The following is a 23,237-nucleotide window of genomic DNA, read 5'->3' on the forward strand; positions in this document are numbered from 1 at the left end:
CTTACTCCTACTTGGCACCTGATTCCACCTCTGTTTTTCACGATTCGTATTCTTTTCTCGATTTATGAGATTGATCACTATTTGTTATTTAAATTACTTTTTACATATTATTATGTTTGAAAAATCCCAAAATAAATATCATTAAAACTAGCTTAATTGCATGCAAACTCTGTTTTTAATTAAAACGACAAATGTAAGGCACACGGCCACGGCCAGTGACCTACTAATTAGTTCATATTGATTGTAGATAATTTGCAGACATTGGATGCTTTCGATCAGACATAATACTTGCTGTGTTTCAAGGCACTTAAAGGTATGCAGTGATTGAGGACATTGAAATGTCTAGGAGCAGCACTATGCTATGACTTAGGGACTGAAATATCCAGTAAGGTTTGTATAAATGTTATGGACAATATTGAAAATTTATATGTCATTAATATTTTTAAAATATTTCAATATTTTATTAGTCTCATTATTTTAGAAATGTTTATAGAACATTAGCCTGGTCTTTTCACCTGTATATGAATCAGTAGATGGATTTTATGTACATCTGAACGCTTAAGGTTATATTGTAAATTAAGTTACTTATTTTCGAGGAGTCAATTTTTTTTATGGAAATGACCCCCACGAAAATAAGTGATTTCACTAAAAAAAATACAGACATGCTTTTTTGAAATATGATGCATTCCCAGATGTAGTGCATAAGACAAATATATAAGTTACAGATATTGAATCTGATTGAGTTTTAAAGTGTTAAACTGTTCACAAAGATGCAACTTAGAAATATTTTTAAAAATGTTATTTTGCTGAAAACAATGTATACTAATATAAGAAAAAGTTGTGTGGATGCTCATTTTCAAAATTTCAATATCAAAAAATAAATAAATAAATAAAAATAAAAATAATTAAATAAAATAAAATAAAAAAAATAAAAATAAATCTAGCAATCGAAAAAGAAATATTTTAATGCAAAGGATTGAGCTCTTTTTTGTTTCAATGGTTTCTAATAGAAATAAAAGTTTACATATGTATTTGAAGACTGAAGTCGTAAGCAATCCAAATCCAGAGATATTTAACAGACATGTATAGCTTCATATAGCTAACAATAAGTTCAAAGGGAAAAAAATGACTACAGAGGTTTTAACATGGGTTGAAACACTCTTCATGTAATATTATTTAAATGAATACTTTGTAGCAAACGCATTCTATTTAATAGTACTTAGAAGTGCTTAAAACGTTTGATTTTAAAAAGGACATAATGTTACCAACTAATTTTAATTGAAATTAATCTAGGAAACATGAATTCAATTTCATCGAAGCAATGATAATGAAGTTTACTAACATTCAAATTAGTAAAATAGTTTAATTTTCCAATTTCTTTTATTAAAAATGAAGGATGTGTAAGTTAAAAGATGATTTTACAAAGAAAACTACCTACCCATTTTCACAATTATATCCATAAATACATAAAATGACCAAGTTAGTAAAGAATGATTTCATGAATATTTATGACCAAAAAACTGGATTGACAACTCATCATACCGACACCCCCCCCCCCCCCCCAAATAATTGAAAAATACAGGACGACTACAGTTTTCCGCATCAATTTAACATAATTTTAAATATTTCTTCGTGTTTATTGTGTATTGAGTTTTTGTTTGCAAACATCCTTGAACTTTGCCTAGGTTTCTTCTTTTTGTGAAAAAAAAAATGAACGCCTTCAGTACAAAAAAGATTTTGTAGTTATGAAGCCCATGCGATAGCCTCAGGCAAAAGGAAATTGTCTTTGAATATTAGACCCGAGATTCCGATAAAATGCCTTTACGTCAATACCATGACTCGAGAAATTTTCATGCTTTACATACTTAATTGTATGTCATTGTGGATTTGCATACATCCTGGATAACCGAAATACCTGCCAATGTGTTCCGACTGGAAACATCACTGAGGAAGTCACGTAAAAGTGTCGTGATGAGACGGCATTTAGTGCTGGGCAATTAACGGTTGTTAATGGAACTAAATTACAGGCTCAGTTGCTGAAACAAAGATGTTTCTTCCTGTTGCACTGTTTCAGAACGTATATATACTCAATTTCCTTTTCACTGATCAGACAGAATGATGGCGTAAGAGCTTTTAACTTCATCAAACTGAAGGAAAACAATGAATCGTGAATATGATGCTAAATGCAGCGTATAATGGAATTTTATTAATTACAGGTACTTCTTAAGAACATGACATATTTAGCACGTTAAAACATCCTTTTTGCCTCTTCTCTTTGAATAAGTTCCACGGGTTATTAAGTTTGATCGCATTTAATAAAGACATTCACGTATACATATATTTATACACAGTACAATGGACTGTGTCTTTGAGTGTAAAATTTAAAAGTCATAGTTACTTATTTGATGGTCACGTTAAATAAAGCTTTCTGGTAAAAATTTGGTTTTTTTGCTTCTCTGTTCAACTGTCCTTCGTACTGTCTGTCTGTTTGTCAACTTCTTACAATTTTTTTATTTTTGGAATTTCCGGCCATTTTTTTCCTCTATCAAAGTATACATAAAGTTACTAGATATTTTACTTTCGGTTGAATTTGCTATTCAATATTGGCAATAACCTGTATTACCTATTTGCTTGACGTTTTCATTCTTTCGATTAAAGTTTTAAATCAACGAAAAAACTTACTGAAAAGAAAAGAAACAGCAAAATTTAAGTTATTCGAAATTATTTTTTAATGCATATCTATATATCTTTTACAATGTATTTCTGACGATAGTTATTGACAACAAAAATCTTTCTCAGAATTGAGTAATTTTCCCTTCCGAAGATAAGGGTCCTTAAAGAGCCTTATTTATATTATGAAGTCAGGAATTGTACCATTATTCCCCCGTCCTAGAAAATTATTTAAAAATTAAAATAATTAGAAAATTGAAAAAAAAACAATTGAAAAAACCCTTTTCAATAATTTGAATCGAATAAAACCACCCATCCAAAATATACAAGTATAGATGTATGATGATCAAACTGTTCCTGAGATTTATAAAATATATTTAGTTGGATTTGCCTATATTTTTTGTATTCCATTCTGAATTTTATCATTGTGCCGTGCCCTTGCGTTACTTGTATCAATTGCATTAGTACTGAAAACGAAATTACGTTTGGAAGCTTTTATAAGATAAACAGATATGATGTGTAAATATGTAATTGCAAAAGCTTTTTTGCTTGTTAAGAATGTCAATAAAGCTTTGTCACTTTAAACATCATAAGTGGTTGTTGGAATTGATTTCTTGTTTTAATTAATTATCTTTTAAGCTATAATATTGACTGGTAAATGCACTCATATCATATACACCCACAAATGCAGTCTATAAAATACACATATTTGATTAAAGATTCCTAAAAAAAAAAAGTGAGTGATGAATATGAATCAATCAAAAATGTGAAAAAAGCCAATGGAAATAAAAAATGAAATAATATCTGCATGTTTGCAATAGTTCGTGACAATACCCTATTTCCTAATCTGTCTCTTACTAATGTTCTCTCGGTTTTAGCTCTGAATGGAAATTAAAAAAAAAAGATGTTAGAAAACTACCTGTCTGAACATGAGAGGTAATCAATCTATGTGTCGATAAAATATTTCAACAAATGAGAGACACGATTTCTTTTGTAACATTAGATTAAAAAAAAAGATTCTCACAAATAAGAGTAAATTTCAAGCCCCCTGACGAGTGACATTGAAACAATTATCATGATTTATTTTGATAATCTTAATTTTAAAAGAATCAACGGATTCTTTTCAAAAAGTTAAAAATTTTCATCTGATTATCACATGGCATTGTCTCCTGGACTAAGATTGTTGTCCCATTGCAGCAAGACAGTTACTTTGATAACGGTGATTGCAAAAGAGCTCTTACTAAAATGAATCAAAAGTTTGGGTAAAGTATATTGTATAAACTTACTTAGAACATTAAAAGTTTAAAATCTTGTGTAAAGATTGTTTATAGATCAAATGCGTTTTATTTTACACATACCGGTATTTTCAATGATAGAAATGACAATAAGTGTGCATTTACTTAATAAAAAGAAAAAAAAAAGAAGTCATTAAGTTCTTACTAGCCGAATGGAGATAATTCATCGTATTGAAAATTTACAAGGAGAAAGAAAAATGAATGTGAGATGTAAACCTAAAACAAAAAAAAAAGAAAAGAAAAGATTGATTTCTTTTCTTTTGGAATTGTGAGATGGCTGTTGTCTTCATTAAAATAATGTTAAAACGACATTACATCACGCATGACTGTGTTTTTGCAGAGCTATACACTATAGATAGTTCAACCTCATAACACATTTTGATCAAAAATAATTTTATCCTATACCTCTCTGCTATGAATCGTTAACAAGTTTTTGAGATAAAGGGAAACTTCATCAGATATTTGTAAATTTCCGTCAGTGCTTGTAGTTTTCGTTGTTATTGACATTTGCCAAATCAATTTTTTCAGTTTTATTATTTTGTACAGGAACTAAAAGGTTAAAAAGTATAGATGACAAACAATATTTTGTCAATATATATCGATATTATGTTCCAGAACATATTGTCCATTTGTCAGGAAATCATCAATTTGTATTCAGGTGAACAAACACACAAGAATTTGGTAACTTATACATCCGTTATAATCATTTAAATTTTAATTTACGAATCGAAAATGCATTAATGTATATGGTTTGAATGATGAGAACAAAAATATGGGTTAAGATGACGTAAAAAATTTTCAATCTTTTGTGCCATATGCTCATTAATAATGAGATGCATATACAAAAAGACACGTTTGCACAAATCTGTTTGCAACCTGAGTAATATCAAACAAAAAAAAAAAGACCGTGAAACTATAGGAAGAATTGTTACGCAATCTTACGAATGCCTTTTTTCGTTTTGAGGCTCATCCTCATCATATCAAACAATTTTTCCGAGTATCACCCCTCCCTCATTGACAACACAACACAATATTCCAATTCTTTATTAGAAAAATAAGTTCAAGTTAGGTTATTCTTATAGAAGAAAATGGTATATGGTGCCACATTTTGTAGTTAATAAACCAGGTATTGTTAACACAGACTCAGCTCACATATATTTCACTGTGCAAGTGCGGAGAATTAAATTTTACCACTTGCTAACAGAACAATTCCAATAATATATCTTATAGCTTCTGACAGTGAATTACAGTCTTATAGCAGGAAGAAATACTTTGTTCAAAATCCCACAGTTTCTTAAGGAGCAAAACTCAGAAGTCAATATATTCACCCCAAACCCCTTCTTCTTTTTTGTAAAAACTTGTAGAAATAATAGTTTTGGCTATAGACATTTTATCTTTACATGTAAGCAACTTTATTTTATTTTATTTTGATACCTGTTGTAAATGCATATTGTACTTCGGATGCTCTGTTTCCAATTCCATAGAGGATAAAAGAAGCGAATTTTTAAAATGCACATTTTACTGCATCTTGCTATCCAAGGGGTTGTGATCCGCACCGCTTCTCAAAAAAAGAAAAAAAAAAAAAAAAAAATTAATAGCGGTGCGGTTCACAAACCTTGGCTACGAAGATGATGCTACTGACAAATTTATCAGCATATTTTTGTAAGAATTAGCTTTTCACAGAATAATGTTAAGGCCTAGTATTTAGTTCAAAATACTGAATTCAGAAAAAAAAAAACCCACTGAAATGACATTGTATTGATTAAAGCACAAATCTTTAACAGTTTCAGTAAAATGTGAAAACTTTGAATGCAAACTTTTAATTCATATATTTTAACAATATTTCATCAATTGATATTTTCTCTTTACATGTAAGCAAGTTTATTAATTACGATATATATATTTCGAGTTTGTTGCCATGACGCTCTCAGTAGCGAATATGTACATTTTACTGATGACCTTAGCAGCACAACTTGCTTATAGTCTTTCGATATATAAATATATTTAGTACTTATAGTGTTATCAATTGCTTCACCATTATTTCCATTCCCATTCACATCAATTTAAAAAAATATTCATGTATATGTTGTATATGTTAAAATATCGGGTTCGATGCCATATGACGGTCACTGAATAAACGATTGACATTTTTTTTTAAAATTATAACTGATTTCTTTTACATCACTGAAATCAAGTTTTGATTGAATAATTCACCAATGAAGTTTTATCAAACTTGTCAGTTTTATTCTATTTTCATGGATAGCAAATTACTAGCATCCTTTCCACAGTCTAATGTTAAGGGTATTGGTATTTCCCCATTTTTAACAACTCCTAAATTCTCTCTTGACTCTCTCATTGTTTTGGTCAATTTAATCGGGAAGAATTAAGTCTAATATCTTTATTTATTCCATTTGAAAAAAAAAATGAAATTCTTATAGCATATGATGGAAAGGAAAATAAAGGTACTTACCTGTCCCTTGTATAATCCAGAGTGTTAAGATAATATCTACAAAACATTTTGTAATCCTCCGCATTTTTCAGTAACTTCTTTTTTCACAAAGTTTTATTCCTTTCATATTCTGTGTGTAGTGTTGTTGCCCTTTTTAGAACACAAAGTATAGATATGTTGATACTTTATGTTGATTGATTGTTTTTGTTGAACGCCGGTAATTTTTCATCTGTATTTCTGCGATGGAAAAATCCAACAAAATACGTATCTTGAATGTCATATTATAAAAAGCTGTATAGAGTTAAGTAATATAAGTAATAAAATATTTTTGCTGTTATCCCTGTTTTTTTCATTTGAATAACCACGCATTTTGGAATGAAGTTCTGAGCAGGCACAAAAATATGAATTTTTAGAAAATGCTCTGTATTAATTTTAGCATATGAATAGGAGACTCTTCATTCATCGGAACTTTGGATGTTGCTATAGATAAAGAAAAAAGAATAATATAAAGAGAAATTTATTCAAGAATCCAAAGTATTATCTACCCCAAAAAATCTATTTCATATATAACTATTGAAAAAAGACAAAATGTGAATATCTACTAAATGTAGCCTTTTGTTTGGTTTTTCTCAACGTCTTGTCTTGAAAAAATTATAAAACATTTTTAACACCCGTTTTTTTCTGTTATTAAATAGTGGTAATTATCGTTCACAACAGACATCACAAAAAATGTAACAGGATAGATGGAAACATAAAGAGAGAAAGAACTTTCTCGAATCGCTATTATTTTTTTTTATTATTATTCTTTAGTTCCCGAAAAGAGTGGTGCGAAGTATTTATGCTTAGAAAATTAGCCATTGGTTTGATTGTCGCTTGCGTTTTTATAGGCCTGCCATACAAAACGGGAAATCTAAAGCAATACTAGCATGTGTTAATCAACGCACCATGAGAATTTTAAAAGATAGTTTCTTCATCATGACACTACTGATTTTGGTCTGTAATCAAGTAGATTTGGAATCAACGATATCAGGTTGATTTGGGGATCCTCCCATTAGATGTAGAAAAAATTCTTAGATGTTGACAGAATGATTATGAAATGTTGAAACATTTCATAAATTAATCTAAAAATAATAATCTGGAAATAACATTCTTGATGACATTATAAGATACAGTTTTGAAAATTAAATTTTTGGACCAATTTATTACTTTTTGCTTTTATGAGCTGAAGAAAACGGATTTACAAATCACGGATCATGGAATTTGCGAGTCGAAATTGAACTTTCCAACAGATGTGTAGAAACGTGCTAAATTATGACCTTCAATACGTGACTTTTTAGTTTTTCAGAGAGTTTTTTCAAATAGATAGATCTATTATCTAATTGAGGATTAACATATTTAAAGCAATATACTGTTTGCTAATTCATCTAGCTTTTTGAAAGAAAGAATCCATAACATTAATTAAAAATTCAATGCAGAAAAATACATTTAAAAAGCTATAGTAACTACATGATGGTGCTAAATAAAATCTATACCTTTTAATGATAAAATTAATTTTAGCAAAGAGCAATCATTAACTTCCTCTGATGCAAGTCTCTCATTGTCACGAAAGTAGCTTTGAAAGCAAGATAAACACTGACAATTAAACATTGCCTTTAAATCGTGCCATAGAGCAAAAATATACATAAAAAAAAATCACACGGGTAATGTGCACCCAATTTGAATATTATGCTCACAAACCAAAATGAATGATAAAAGTGTGTGACGGGAAAAAGTAATCCTTAATTTAGAAGAAATAGTCTCAGATTAACATTCTATCTTTCTTATTTGTGCTGGATTTGACAATTTGTAATTAGAAAGTGAAAGATAGATGTGAGTATTCTTAAGATATGGTAGTTAGCTATTTTAAATGAGTTCTTTCATACTTATGAATGTTTAATGGTAGAGCATACTGAAGATTTGTTTTATAATCGAATGCAGATTATAATGCTGAATTAAGTGTTGAATTAAGCCCTTATTTTCTGATAATTCTTTTACTTTTATTAATGTCGTTATTTATTTTCGCAAACTTCTTTTTGTGAAGAGCATTTAAAAATTGTATAAAAATGAAGAAAAAATTCACAAGCAAATATAAAAAATTAACAGGACTATCTTATCAAATATCAGAAGGAAATAAATTGAGAGACACATTAAAAACGTATCAATAATGCTTAATACGCAATGTACATTTCTATTTTATATATTTAAAATTTAGGTTCTGTAACTAATGGAATGAAATATGAAGATAACGAACAGTATTCATGCTCAAAAGTCCAACTGAACAATGGATACTGTGAGAAGAGCAAAAACGGGCCTCTGAAACCAAAGGGAGTTGGGTCAGAGTCAGGTGTCATGGAGGCGTGAGCATACCCTGTCGACCAGTCACACCCCTGTGTGCCCCTTGTCATGAATGGGTACACGGAAAAATCCGTAGATATAATTCAGTGTCCAAATAATGGCCTAACAATTTCAAATTGTTTCAAATTTCGACATGGATCATGTCTAAGTTTTTGTTTGTTTTTTTGTTGTTTAACGTACCTCTCGAGAATTTTTCACTCATGATATGGAGACGCCACCACTTACCGATGGAGAGCTGCAAATTTTGTCCTATACTCGGCTCTTAGGGCCATCGAGCAGTGAGGGATCTTTTTCGTGCCAACACCTACTGCGACACGGGACCTCGGTTTATACGTCTCATCCGAAGGACCGGTCTCCACGTCCCACACTGGGATTCGAACCCGAGACGTAAGGATCAACTCCTTACTTTGCGACTCTAGAGCAGACTCTCTAACCCCTGCGCCACGCGGGCGACCGAAGTTTTTGAATAAATTCTGCTATATAAGAACACAAAATAAAGGGGCACAATGAGTACCCATGAGAATTTCAACAGATTGTTGGAAGATCTGGACTCCAAAGATTACATAGATATTGTCAACGAGAAACCCAAGCATCTTTTCAATATCAACATCGGAGTACTTGTGTGTGGAGTCAGAATATTTTTTAACGAGATAAGTTTGCAGATGACCAGTGACAAGGTATGCAAATTTACGTGTTCAATTTTTATTGAAGAAGAAGTTGTCTATGATATCAAAAAGACTGGTCTTTAATTTATCGTGGGGAATAGTTGTATCCGGTGTTAAACTCTTGACCTGCTGAACTTGTTTCCTATCAGTGCAGGGACAGCGTGCTAGACCGATCGGCCAACTAGGCAAGTTAAAAAGTAACTTTCGATTAAATTCCGTCTCACACTACACTGTCATTGAAAATGAGATATAGCCATCTGAACAAAAGTTTTATTAGAGGGTCGTTACCGATATTCATTGATATTCTTATTTGTTTAAAGTGCATTTAAAATAAACTCCAAAAATAACATAGCTGCCCTAAGTGAAAAGATATTAATATAGAAAGAACAGAGAAATTCACAATACAACGATACCAACTACAATTTGGTATACGTATGATATAACCGACAACCCTTCCCTTTGTTTCTCTGGGTTTTATACTCAATGTCAATTTATCCTTCTGTCGGTGTATCCGTTCTGAAACATGAATGCCAATCTATAGTCAGATTAGATTGATTTTCTTTGATTCAGGTAAATTTGGCTTACAGACCAAATAATCAAGCAAATAAGGATAGATAATGCTTTGTATTTCAATATTTTGCTCTTTATTGATCAGAATTTTGTAAATAGTATTATCAGTAAATATAATCCATTCTAGTGACGCAGTCTGCTGTACTCTTATAAGTAGTAATATTATTGCAAATATGTGTCACCATCCACGTGCAATGTTATTCATCTGGAAAATAATTTAGGAACACATTAAAGTGCTAGGCTTTAGAAAATCTTGATGTTCCAATGCCTGATGGTAATCGAAATATCTATTTTGCACGACGGGTTGTTTGCTGAATGATAATGAAAATAACAATTGCACATCCTTTTGATACTGAAAATATCATTTTGTGATAAGAAGATAAATATAATTAATAATTTCATTTTGCAGATCAAACTCGATCTGTGAACAACAAAGTTGTAAACTGTCAAATTATATAAATCCGAATAAATAAGCATGATACTTAGAAGAATAAAATAACAATTAAATATGTTGCAATGAGGAAAATGTCATTGATTTCTAAAGCTGAATTACAAGTTGCCCGTGATGAAAGTTACTGTATTATTCAATTTCTCTGTAGTCGACTTGCAAATAAGAGTGCAAGGAAAAAAGAGTCTGCTTGATGAATAAGACATAACATTCATTTCAATACATATATTTCAAAATAGACGTATTTTTGCTCACAAATCTATTGAATTATAAGAATTGTACTTACAAGATTAACTAAGTTCGTTTTTATTTAATTAACAAGAATTCTATAAAATTGATGCATCATGTCGATATTTCGAACATCATGACATTCTTTTAAAGTGATATAATTTACAGCGATAACTTTTTCTTTAATACAATAAAAATATAGGTGTTGGTGATGAAATATTTGAAATAGATTTTTTAGATATAATCTATACTTATATAAATTAATAAATTTTGCGTATAAATCCCGAAACGCATGCACTAGCGTTCATATTTATTACTCTTATATTACGCTAGGAATGAAATAATGTCTGTAAACTATATTTAGATTTCACTCGTGTAGTTAATAAAAAGTCTACTTTCGTTTTCGATAAGCAGCCGTCAAATAGCAAAAGAGAGAGTAAGGTGGTGGTTACGGTTGGCGGATCTAAATTTACTGGAAATTTTTAATGAAACTGACAACAAACAATCGTTTGATTAGTAGTATTAAACGTCGTTAGTGAATTACACAATCAAAACTTGGTTTAAGTGATAAAAACGAAATAAGTTGTAATAACTGATTAAAAAAAAAACAAAATGATAATTTCTAGAACGTCAATGTTTTAACATATACATGAAAATAATGAAAAAAAAATTGATTTGATTTGAATGGGCATGGAAATAATGGTGAAGCAATTGATAACACTATAAGCATGATAAGTAGAGAATATACTAGTATATACATATCGAAAGACTATTAGTAAGTGTGTTAATAAATTTATCAGTAAAATTTGCATATTTGCCACAAAGAGCATCATGACAAGGATTGGGTGGTCGTGGTGGCACTTTCTTTACCTATGCTTTTGCATCACATGCATTTTAAGTCGGAAATGAAAGTTTTATGACGTGTAAAGGTTTTTTGAAAGATTGATTTTATGACGTGTCCTTAGTTTGGGATTATTCAAAATAATCCCGTTCTTAAAGTTTCCATTTGCACTGAATTAAAGTTAACAAAATTAAGCTCTCAATAAACAAACAAATTAATGAATGAATTTATTGAAAATAATATTTGGAAAAAAAAAAATTAAACGATTAAATAAAAACGGAATTGTCAATGTTTGTTCAGACTATATGTTATTGTTCCAATTATGCTCACGGTTAAGGTAGCCTAGTGGTACGGCGTTCGCTTCGTGATAGGGAGGCCCGGGTTCGATTCTCTTTCTCTTGCGTCAGATCTAAGACATAAACATAATTGGTGACCGTTCCTTCGCCCAGCGCTCGGCATTAGAAGTAAAAATCACGAGTCATTCGGATGAGACCTTAAAAATTGAGGTTCTGTGTCACGGTAGGCGTTGGCTCGATAAAGAACTCTCACTGCCCAATGGCCCCGAGTGCCGAGTAAAGGTCTAAATTTAAAGCCCTTCATCGGTATGTGATGGCGTCTCTATATGAGGGGAAAAATCTTAAATAGGACGTGAAACAAAATGCAATACATCATATTTTCACAGAAAATGATATTCTGAACCATTTTAGAACTATGCTCGTAATCATTAGAATATGTGGTTCTTCAATATTCCTTCTTTTTTAAAAAGAATTGAGCGTAAATATAAAATCACAGCTGAGTTCTTGGAAAAAGCATATACTGTAATTACATGTACTTGAAAAAGAATTTAATGCTTCATTTATCAATACATGCAAGATAATACAGTACATTAAATTGTAAATTATGACACAATCCCTACATTTGTCTAATCGATTTGCTTATTATTCTTGAGCACAGATAAGCTGTTTCAACGAGAGAACCTTTAGAGTGTTTTTCATATTTTACAAAACTAATAAAATTTATTTATTTATGTTTTTTAAAGAAAAAAGTAAATATAAAAGGTTTGAATAGTATCATAATTAATATATTTTAATATAATTTTCTTCAACCATATATGTAAGATGCACTGTTATTTTTTTTTATAATTGCACAAAAGCATGATAATGTGTTTTATCTTGGATCATGTCATTTTTCAGTTAATATCTCCTCAAAATTAGATCTGAAAACGTTTTTAAAGTATAGAAAACACTTCTGACACTAGTTTTTTTTTTAACCTGAAACCAAGATGATAGAAATTTACTAGCATACAAATGAAGTGATCTCTATATTTTTTTAGGTTCACAGTAAACCATATATGGATAAATATAATACTCAGGTAGGCTCGAAACGTTTTGACTCGTTGAACATGATTTAAAAAAAAAAACACAATATAAGTAAATGAAAAAATATTTCTGTGGAATTGCATGTTTAAGATTCTTCGATCCGCATTTAAATGTATAAGCTTATTAAAATTTAATGAAATAAAATAATTTCAGATAATCCAGTAGATACACTAGAGGCATGGTTAAAGCTCCAGTTTTTATTTTGTGCCTCATCACCCTGTGTGAGTACTGACTATTTTTCTTCAAATATCACATGATCATATTCTAAGAATAACAATTTTCATGTAAATTTTATCTTTGCTAATATCTGGAAGTCTGATGAAAGCATTTTCTGATCAATTCAATGGAGACTGCTTTTATGTTCTCTCTCATTAAAGGATATGAAACAACAATTGAAATATAATACTTATCTTCAAAATTTACTGTAACAATACAGGTATATACATCTTAGGGATGAAACACAGAATGTTACCAGATGAAATTGCGAGCATGTATATGTATAAGACTATGCATAACAATGTGATAAATGTATATCATTTAAAATTTTCTCATAATAGGTTATATCCCGGAGTGTTTAATGCAGACAATCACAGTCGAAGGTAAACAATCTCTTGTAAAGTATTTATTTTATCTAGGAATAGGAGTACTACAGCATAATTGCTTAAGACCAGTTTAAATTGTAAATATCCAATTAACTTGTGAAATTAAGTTATTTATTAAATACATATTATGTAATTTTAAAAAAACCCAACAAAAACTAGAAATTGGGAAAAATAAGTATTGAAACAGAAAAGAACACAAAAGCGTAACAAAATAACATTTGTGCATTATATTGAAATAGAACTTCAGATATTATCTACTATTAAATACAAAATAAGAAATTATCAACACATACTAGTAGTTCCAGATTTCAAAATCATTAATCTAAATGTTTCTTGTCACAATTTACAGTCTCTTTCTTCAACACGAGTTATTTTTATATTATAGAACTGGTCAGACAAGATTAATTCTAAAAAATATATATTGTATTTCAGGTTACTTTGGAAACATCAAAAAGTTAACATATGAAGTTTTTGATGCTCAGGCCAATTTACCTGAGTCCCTTGCTCATTGTCAAACTGTTGGAATGGGAAAGGCTAGCACCAGTCCAGTTACCTTTATGTATGTTCGAGCGAAATTACTGGAATATGGATGGTATGTAACATCAATTCATATTTGATTGCGCCCATGACAAAAGGGCCTTATGGCAATTTTGCTAAAACAGAGAAATAACGTCATAAAGATATGACGTTGCAGACGGTGAGCGTCGACGCAGATTTTTTTATCCACGTGTTTTACGTTTTGACACGTCTAGCTCACTTTTGTCGTTGTTCTCAACATTGAAATAATTATTTATTTTCATTTATATCTTTAATTCACGTCTTGATTTTGTAGTCTACTGATATTAATTAAAATATTTAGAATTTTATTCGATACCCATTTCTTTACTACATGTTATTGTAGCTTTATACGTCTCTGATCTGGGCTATGTACGTACATTGTATTTCCTATACATGTATAGAAGCTTCAGACAAGGTGATTTTCAGGATAATTGAATATGGATGAACGAATGCGATTTTGATATATAGACAAACTGAAGTTATTTGTTAGACACGGGTATATTATCAAAATATTGCAGAGGAAATCGTTTTCCTGTATAAGATCCGCCCCACCATTCTCAACACATCGATCATGTAAACATTGAAGCATTGGATTGGTACATCCGCTACATCGTGCGTAAATTTTTGTTGTAAAATGCTTTAATTGCCAAAAACTTGAAACTGATCACACTTCTTCCAACAGAAAAGAAAAGTATTCTTGTAAGTTTTCACAAATCTAGCAAAAGTACGAACGAATGACAGACGTGATATTATTTTTAAGAACTATAAATAAAAACAAGAGAGGTAACTCTGACAAGCGACTAGAGAGGTACCAGAGAGGGACTTTCTCTTCTTTTTTTTTAACATCATTCAAAATCAACATACTCATAAAAATTTGCTCCCGTAGTATAAAAAATATTTTTAAAAATCTACTTATCATCAGTTAAAAAAACGTTTTAATTGTAAGTATTATATTTATATTTTCTTTAAAAGTATTTTTGAAAGCTCATGGAACTAGCTTCTGTCAAAGTGAAAGAGAACAAAAATGTAGAATAAGAAATAGATATGCATTGCTACATTGAACCAGACTTTCATTTATTTTTTAAATCTGTTACATGTGCATCTATTTGTTTTAACATGAAATCATTTTTTAGAATAGCTTGAATTTTAATTTTTTTTCAGTAATAATGATCATAAAGTTAAATAAAATAAAATGAAATTTAAAAAAAGATTGTTTCATCTTATTTTTGTTGTTGCCACTTCCGATGTAAGTACTTGAAAACAAACAAAAATTACCAAATGAAATAAAATTGTTCTAATTGTTCTAGCTTAAAAAAAGTTTACATGTATGTATACCTGATGTGTGTGTGAGAGAAGGAGAGAGAGATGTTACATTAAGGACATATGCAACGTAGTTTGTACTTTATTGTCTTTTTCCCTGGAGTCGAAGAGTTCCAAAAATTAAAGGAACTGTGTGCTACATTTTAATGTATATATATGCTGTTTTACACTTCTAAAACAAGTTTGGATAAACAAAACATCTAGAATATATGTTTAGTAATTTTTGTATATTTTTCTTTGAATTTTACAACTATTTTAAAAAATTGATATCTTTTCAAAACCCCTTGTAATGCATGCTGATTTTTTGTCTACGAACATCTGATAGCACTATGATCTTAAATTAAGTATATCTTGAAAAATTATCAGTAGGTAAAGTACGTTGCATATGTCCTTAAATCCAGTTTATTAATACAATGTGAAATGTGAAACTTTAATGAAAAGGCGAATTTTCAAAAACACAACAATATCGTATTATGAAAAGAAATCTCTATCTTTTTTTTTCTCTTTTGCTGTCTATTTATTTTCAGTAACTCGAAAATATAACATTTTGGTACTCGTGTTGTGCATAAAAAAGTTCAAAGGTTTTAGCTTTATCTGCAGTTTTTAGTCGCTTAAAAGTCAAATATATATAATGCTTGTCTTTCATAGAATCTCAGCATTGTATGTCATTACAGTTCTATTATCAATCTAAAACCCGTTTTCTTATTGAAATAATAATCTCAGTTATCAGTTTAGTATGATATAGCTTAACTTGCCGTTGAATTATGTAAACGGGCTGATTATGTTATTTGGATTTATTGAAATAAATCTTGTTTAGATCAAATTGTATTTAAACATGCACTGCACAAAAGACTATGTTTGCAAGTTTTTAATTTTTGTGGCAGTGCAGGAGACCGGGGAAGAGGGCCAGGGTCATTTTATATTACCGGGACCTAACTACTTTACAGTGTATCTGTAAAGCTTTACAAGGATAAGCATATCCAAGTCTCTGGCATGGGGCCAGAATGGAATTTTTATATTGTAAAACTTCATATACAATAACATTTGAAAACAATAACATTAGAATTTCAAACGATAAAGAAGCCGCGAGAAATGGGGAGGGGGGATTCTACATACACCATCACATAACAATATTTACATGTACCTAAATGTGTGCCACATCGTATAAAATTTGTCATTTAAAAACTCAGCCAGTCAAGGAATATTATGAACCAGTCGCATTTAACTGACTGGATATATAAAACTTTCAATTAATTTTTACCCCCCCCCCCCCAGCCGAAAAAATTCTATTAATTAATCTGCATGTCATTGATTCATAATGACAATATATATATAAATTATTTATTATTTATTTCTTAGAAAAATCTATTTGATATTAATATAAAAAAAATGACATATTGATTTCATTCAAAGTTCTGATAAAATTTGTTAAATGACAATAAAATACCCGATATCTATTAATACCCAGTGTATACATGTTCTTCTAAAACCATTTAATTTTACAAAATTAAACAAAATCGTTATTCTAGGACGCAATTTTTCTCATGATTAACTAGATTTGATAGCAGTTAAGTTTCCAGTTCCAGGCATGTGGAGCTTATGATCGCTGTTTGTTTTGAAAATGACCCTGCTCATATACATGTACGTAAGGAGAGAGTTCAAGGTGCAAAAATAAATTGAGGAATTATTTCAATATTATTTCAAACCTAACCAAATGACGTATTTGGGGGTTATGGGGTTGGTGGTGGGAAGGCATCCCCCCTGCACACCTAAAATGTATGAAGATTTTAAAAATACGACAACCCTCGTATGCTATTAAACTCATGTTAACTACAAGTACATGTATTGCATGTTTCTGTCATTTAACTTTTAACACCCCCCCCCCTCCCCACAATCCAACCACTGGTCATCCTGGATCTGTTCCTTTCATTTTAAATGCATGTGAATTATAATTCATCCATTTGTTTATAATTTATCAACCTGCTTACTTAAAATTAATTATTCAAAAATTTTCCTTGCTGTGACTGAAAAAATGCGTATCATTTCAATTTAAAAAAAAAAGAAGTTTTGTTACCACATGCGGGCAGAGGTCCTTCTGATTTTTTGTTTGAAATTTTTTTTTAACGAATATTGAATAACATGCAATGTATCAACTTAATGTCCTTAAATTGTTGTAAGCATATACGGTAACTCACTACATTTCACAAATTTTCTGTCTAATTATATTTAGGGGGAAAAAAATTCACTACCCAGCACCATCTATTTTATTGTTGTTCCCGAGAATTTTTTTTGAAATATTTTTTAACTTCACATTTTGAAAGAGATATCGTTTATACTGGATTCAACCCCCCCCCCCCCCCCAAAAAAAAAGGGGGAAAAAAGACATATTGTCCTATCGAGAGCCATGCTTAAAATGAGATGATTTTCGAATGAATGCTACAGGTTTCTCAAACGATTACATGTATTACACGAGATAAATACTTAGGTTTTGAGAGAATAAATTGATATTAAACAGAAGCCGCTTGCTTCTCGGGTTTTCCTGACATTCCAGCATAGTGAAATGTAAAACAAACAAACGAACACTCATAATTCTATACACCACTGCATGATGGATAATAAATGTAGTTAATACAACTACTTATTATCATATTATACAACTATTAAAAGAGACAATGACTCAAAAATGTTTCTGGAAATGCTCAGTAACATACATTTATTACCGTAGAAACATTACAATGCAAAGTGAAAGTCATGTTCACTCTGAAAACTTTTGACGTTGGTGCGAAAGTAACATGACGTCATTGTTTACCTGTTAAAGTATCGTTGATATAAATGAAGAAAAAACCTACTTAGAGTTGACGTAGGGCCATAAAAATTCAGATTTGGCAACTTCTAAATTTGCTCTATTAATATCCATGAAAAACTTAAAATGTGTAAAAATTGCCATAAGGGCCCTTTTCCCATGGGCGCAATCATTTTAAAAAAAACCGTCTACAGTGGTGTTAAGTAATCGATGATTAGAATGTAGGCAATAACCAGGCATTACAATGATTCTTTTTTCAAAAAACGTCTAGTGCTAGGGCGCTCTCTTCGTGAGCTCGATTCTCTGCGTCAAAACTACGACGTAAACAAAGGTAGTGACTGTTCCTTCGCCAAGCGCCCGGTACTAAAAGTGATAGTCACGGGTCTTTCGGATGAGACCTTAAAAACGAGGTCCCGTGTCACGGTAGGCGTTGGCAGGATAAAGAACACTCACTGTTCAATGGCCCTGAGTGCCGAGTATAGGTCTAACTTTGAAGCCCTTCACCAGCATACGGTGACGTCTCTATATGAGTAAAAAATTAATTGTCGAATGGGACGTTAAACAACATACAATCAATCAATCAATCTTTCAAAAAACCTTTACACTCTTAAATATGTCTTAATTTTTAAACCCATCAATGAAGTTAACAGGAGATTGTTTTCTTGTAACTGTTTCTTTGCACTTCTGACCGTCTGTAAGATTTCTCAAAAGGTTGTTTACAGATTGGAAAGGTATGTCCGAAAGCCCCTCCCGTGATTTGCCTGATTTTCTCCATTTTTTTTTTTTGCATGAGGAGATAAAATCATTTTAAAAAAGAAATATTATTTAAGTCAGTATACATGTAACTAAGTAGTCTTAAGTTGCTAGTAGTCCGGCAAGATTTCAACATTTTAAATATGCATGTTGAAACTGATAAGAATTTGTTTCACAATTTCATAATGTTAGAAAAACTGAGAGAAACATCACTTCATGTAATACTAAATTACATGCAGTGATGTTTCTCTCATTTTTTAACATTGTAAAATTGTGTAAAATAACAAAACTATGGACGACATGAGTAGTACTAAGTATTTTCTTTTTGAAGATGATACTAAAGTTAAAACAAAAGGCCCATGGGCCACAAAGCTCACTTGAGTCACTTTGTCCCTGCTGTTCTGCATCAGGTTTTTTTTTTATCAATATACATGTATTCCTGTGTAAAGTTTTGATTGCCTTTTGTAGCCCACCATTTACGCAGAGGCAGTAATTTGAACAAAATGAATCAAAGATCTACACCACCAGAAGATGCTTCCACATTAATATGATTCACCATGGCTTTTGCTGTTTTTGAGAAAAAGAATTTTAAAATTTTCCCCTATATAATCCCTATTGTGGCTCCACCCTACCCCCGGGGGCCATGATCAGAACAATTTCAAATCTACACTATCTTATGAAGCTTCCAAAGTTTCAGTTTTTCTAGCACAATGGTTCTTGAGAAGTAGATTTTTCCTATACATTTCAATGTTAAATTTTGATACCGTATCTTGGCCCCACCCTATTCCCAGAGGACATGATTTGAACAATTTAGAATCTACACTACCTTAGGAAGCTTCTATGCAAGTTTCACTTTTTCTGGTGCAATGGTTCTTGAGAAGAAGATTTTAAAAGATTTTTCCTGTATATTTCAATGTTAAATTTTAATCCCCTATCGTGACCCCACCTTATCCCCAGGGGACATGTTTTGAACAATTTAGGATCTACACTACCTTAGAAAGCTTCCACATTAGTTTCAGCCTTTCTGGCCAAATGGTTCTTGAGAAGAAGAATTTTAAAGATTTTTCATATTTATTTCAAACTTTGATTCTCTAATGTGGCCCCACCCTCCCCCCGGGGGCCATGACCTCAACGATTTAGAATCTACTACCTTAGGAAACTTCCATATAGGTTTCAGCTTTTTTCCTATATATTTAAATGTAAAAAAAACTTTGATCCCCTATTGTGGCCCCTCCCTACCCCCAGGGGCCATGATTTGAACAATTTAGAATCTACACTACTTCTAAAAGCTTCGACCTAAGTTTCAACTTTTCTTGCCTGGTAGTTCTTAAGAAGAAGATTTTTTTTAATGACCCACCCTATTTGTGCCGTTTCTTGATTATCTCCCCTTTGAAGCGGGAGAGGGGAGTGACCCTTTATTTTAACAATTTAGAATCCCCTTTACCCAGGAAACTGTTTTATTCTACGCAAAGCCTAAACTGTGAATATACTGCTTCCATATTAATTTGACAAACTGTAGTCCTTTTGTTCTTCAGATGTTTTTAAAGACTATTTTAGGATTCTTATCTTGCTTTGCCTTTTTCCCATTGTAAACAGGACACGAGCTCTGTTATTGTTAACGTTTACGTTTCACCGGGTGCATGAGTTCCATTTTTATTGAAGAAGCAGTTGTTCATAATATCAAACAGCCAAGTTTTTGTAAATGAGGAGCCCAAGAATATTTTTAATATCAACGTCAGAGTGCTAGTGTGTAGAATCAGAATGTTTTTAAACAAAGTAGATCAGCAATGACAAAAAATTGTGAGTTCCATTTTTATTGAAGAATCAGTTGTCTATGATCATGATGTCAAAGATCATTTTGGGGAATGGTTGTACAAAGTGTTGAAAGTAATATGCTTTGATGTTACTGATTTTGGCAAAATTTCATGCTTTCTTATTTTCTAAAATTTTTTTTTGGAGTTTTCATATTTAACCCAAAATCGATGTTAAGCTAGTTCCGTTGTAATTCACCAAGGATTCCATAGTAAGAGCTTATAATGTTTAAATGCTAACGACAGTAGACAGACATCTTACAATAGAACACACAGATAAAAACACTAAACACATGGACCTCCAAGTTCGCCTTAAGATTAAGATAATATATTTAAACAAGGGCACCGCAATACGAAGAATCCTCTCGCAATACAGCAAATGACATTAAACTGGATGTAAATTTACGCAAGAACTAACGAATTCGCTCACTCATACACTTACTAGCGCATTGCTATATCCCCTCCAACTTTCTTTATGAGGGGATAACACACTGGTGATATTGAAATAAATAATCTATATTGTATATTCTACAGGCCTGAGAGTAAGCCCTTAGTTTTTCCTCTTTACTACCCCTATGACGCCACCTATAAATGGTATGACGTCAGTAGATGTACCGTTTACAGAAGAAATGATGGCGTCTCATTAACAGAGTCTCCAACTGAGAGATGTGCTAAAATTATCATGGACCCATTGAGTCAATACATATGGGAGCCTGTTAATTGTTCAACGAAGCTTCCATTTCTTTGTCACAAGGGACACAATATAGGTGAGAGAGACGTACAATTCAATAAATAAGAAAACTTTCTCGAGAATTTATGTCGTTTCTTCACGAAAAAGTAAACAAAAATGAATTTCTCAAAGATAGCTTTCATTACTTAATAAACTTTTGTGGCATAGTAATTAAACTTAGTATACTTTATAAAGGTATATTTAAAAATCATTTTTGGATAAATGCACCAGCTTTTTATTATGAGTAACGCTTAGATAAAGCAATTAAACAATTTAAAACATTCTTGATTTAAAATATGCTATACATATGAAGCTTGTATTTTTAATTTTTCGTATCTTTTTCATAGTCAGAGTGAATTTATATTTATTCAGTGTGCATAAACCTTTTCCTGTTTATTTTTTTATTTCCAGAAAGCACGGGAAACGAAACATATATAGGAATGCAAATAGACAAAAACATCACGGATGAAAGTGTTAGTTTTAACGTATTTACTAACATGAGTACTCCACTCGACTGTGAAGAACAGTGCCTCAGGAAAGCACGTGTTTGTATCGCCGTTGAAGTTGTTCAGATCAACGAAACAGACTTCGAATGTACCGGTGCCATGATCAATTTCAAACAGTATTTCCATGTTAATATGAGTGTTCAGGTTAACTTGATTCCAGCGCCTGATAATTACACAGTGTTTGTCAAGGGATTAAATCAAAGCGATGAAGGTGTACTTGACTATTTTATAGTCTTTGCATTTCTGAAAATTCCATAAATAACATTTCGTATCAAATAATTACATAATATACACTTCCAAGATTCTACTGTGAATATACACGAAATTTGTATCTTATGAGATGGATGATACTGAAAATATTAAAAAATCGACATTGATATATAGGTTAAAACAATGAATAAAACAGTAGACAACATAAAAACAATAAAATATGTTCACTTCATGAGTGATTCTTAAAGTATTTCATTTGATTTTACTAGTTAATTGTTTCTCTTGAAAGTCTGGCTACCTCCCTATCGAAAATTACACTAGTGATTATTGGAGAAAAACGTTGATTTTGCTAGATCTATGATAAACTATATAGTTTTTTTTATAGTATATTTTTGCATAATGGATATGTTGTAACATATATTTAAGTAAATGATATTTCTTTTCTGACAGTTATTATAAACAACGGATCATCCTTTGTAACTTCCATAAACTTCACTGAGAATAACCTAGGATGTAAGTGGAAGAATGCAATGTATTAAAGAATACGACAAAATTGACATTTTAAAACTGTTTCATTGTGTTCTTCGTTATTCTTTTTAAAATCATCTTTCATATGACATATGAAAAAATAGTGAAAACATCATTCTTTCTTTTCAATAGGCACATATAACTACGATTTTCCAACGACGACATTAGCTCCAAATTGCAGCTGTCTCTGTTCTTTTACCAACTACACAGACGCCGAACTTCAAGCCTGGATACAACAAGTGAAAAACGAGCTGATCCTCAATAAAAAGAAACTTTCCTCAAACGCCCGGAAGAAGATTTCGGCAAGTGATCCCCGGGCCTCATCTCAGACTATTGGAAGCTTTGGGGCCATAGTGATAGTGACTGTCATTGGAATTATTGTCATTCCAGATATACCACTCATTTTAAAACAGATCAAATATTTGTCGAAGAGATGACTTGTACGACTCTGAATAAAGGGTCAAAGTATTCTAAACA

At 31.2% G+C, this 23,237-nt stretch overlaps 1 protein-coding gene across 1 annotated transcript; it reads left to right on the top strand.

Moving 5' to 3' along the window:
• The first annotated feature begins 261 nt into the window (after positions 1 to 261).
• Positions 262 to 23,237, top strand: LOC133192188 (uncharacterized). Its single transcript, XM_061328152.1, has 9 exons — positions 262 to 390; positions 12,894 to 12,932; positions 13,093 to 13,160; positions 13,497 to 13,538; positions 13,974 to 14,133; positions 21,321 to 21,553; positions 21,928 to 22,233; positions 22,683 to 22,745; positions 22,893 to 23,237. Exons 3-9 carry the CDS (start codon positions 13,118 to 13,120, stop codon positions 23,195 to 23,197), a joined length of 1,152 nt encoding a protein of 383 aa, XP_061184136.1. The 5' UTR covers positions 262 to 390; positions 12,894 to 12,932; positions 13,093 to 13,117; the 3' UTR covers positions 23,198 to 23,237.

Source organism: Saccostrea echinata, unplaced genomic scaffold, assembly GCF_033153115.1.
Source record: "Saccostrea echinata isolate AGI-Se365-2 ecotype Australia unplaced genomic scaffold, CSIRO_AGI_Sech_v1 ptg000025l, whole genome shotgun sequence".
Classification (NCBI taxonomy): domain Eukaryota; kingdom Metazoa; phylum Mollusca; class Bivalvia; order Ostreida; family Ostreidae; genus Saccostrea; species Saccostrea echinata.

Excerpts from the sequence above, each read along its gene's own strand:
- LOC133192188 (XM_061328152.1), top strand. The coding sequence starts at position 13,118 with ATGGTTAAAGCTCCAGTTTTTATTTTGTGCCTCATCACCCTGT. Across the intron at positions 13,161-13,496 it reads TTTGTGCCTCATCACCCTGT|GTTATATCCCGGAGTGTTTA; the intron begins GTGAGTACTGAC and ends TTCTCATAATAG. Across the intron at positions 13,539-13,973 it reads GCAGACAATCACAGTCGAAG|GTTACTTTGGAAACATCAAA; the intron begins GTAAACAATCTC and ends ATTGTATTTCAG.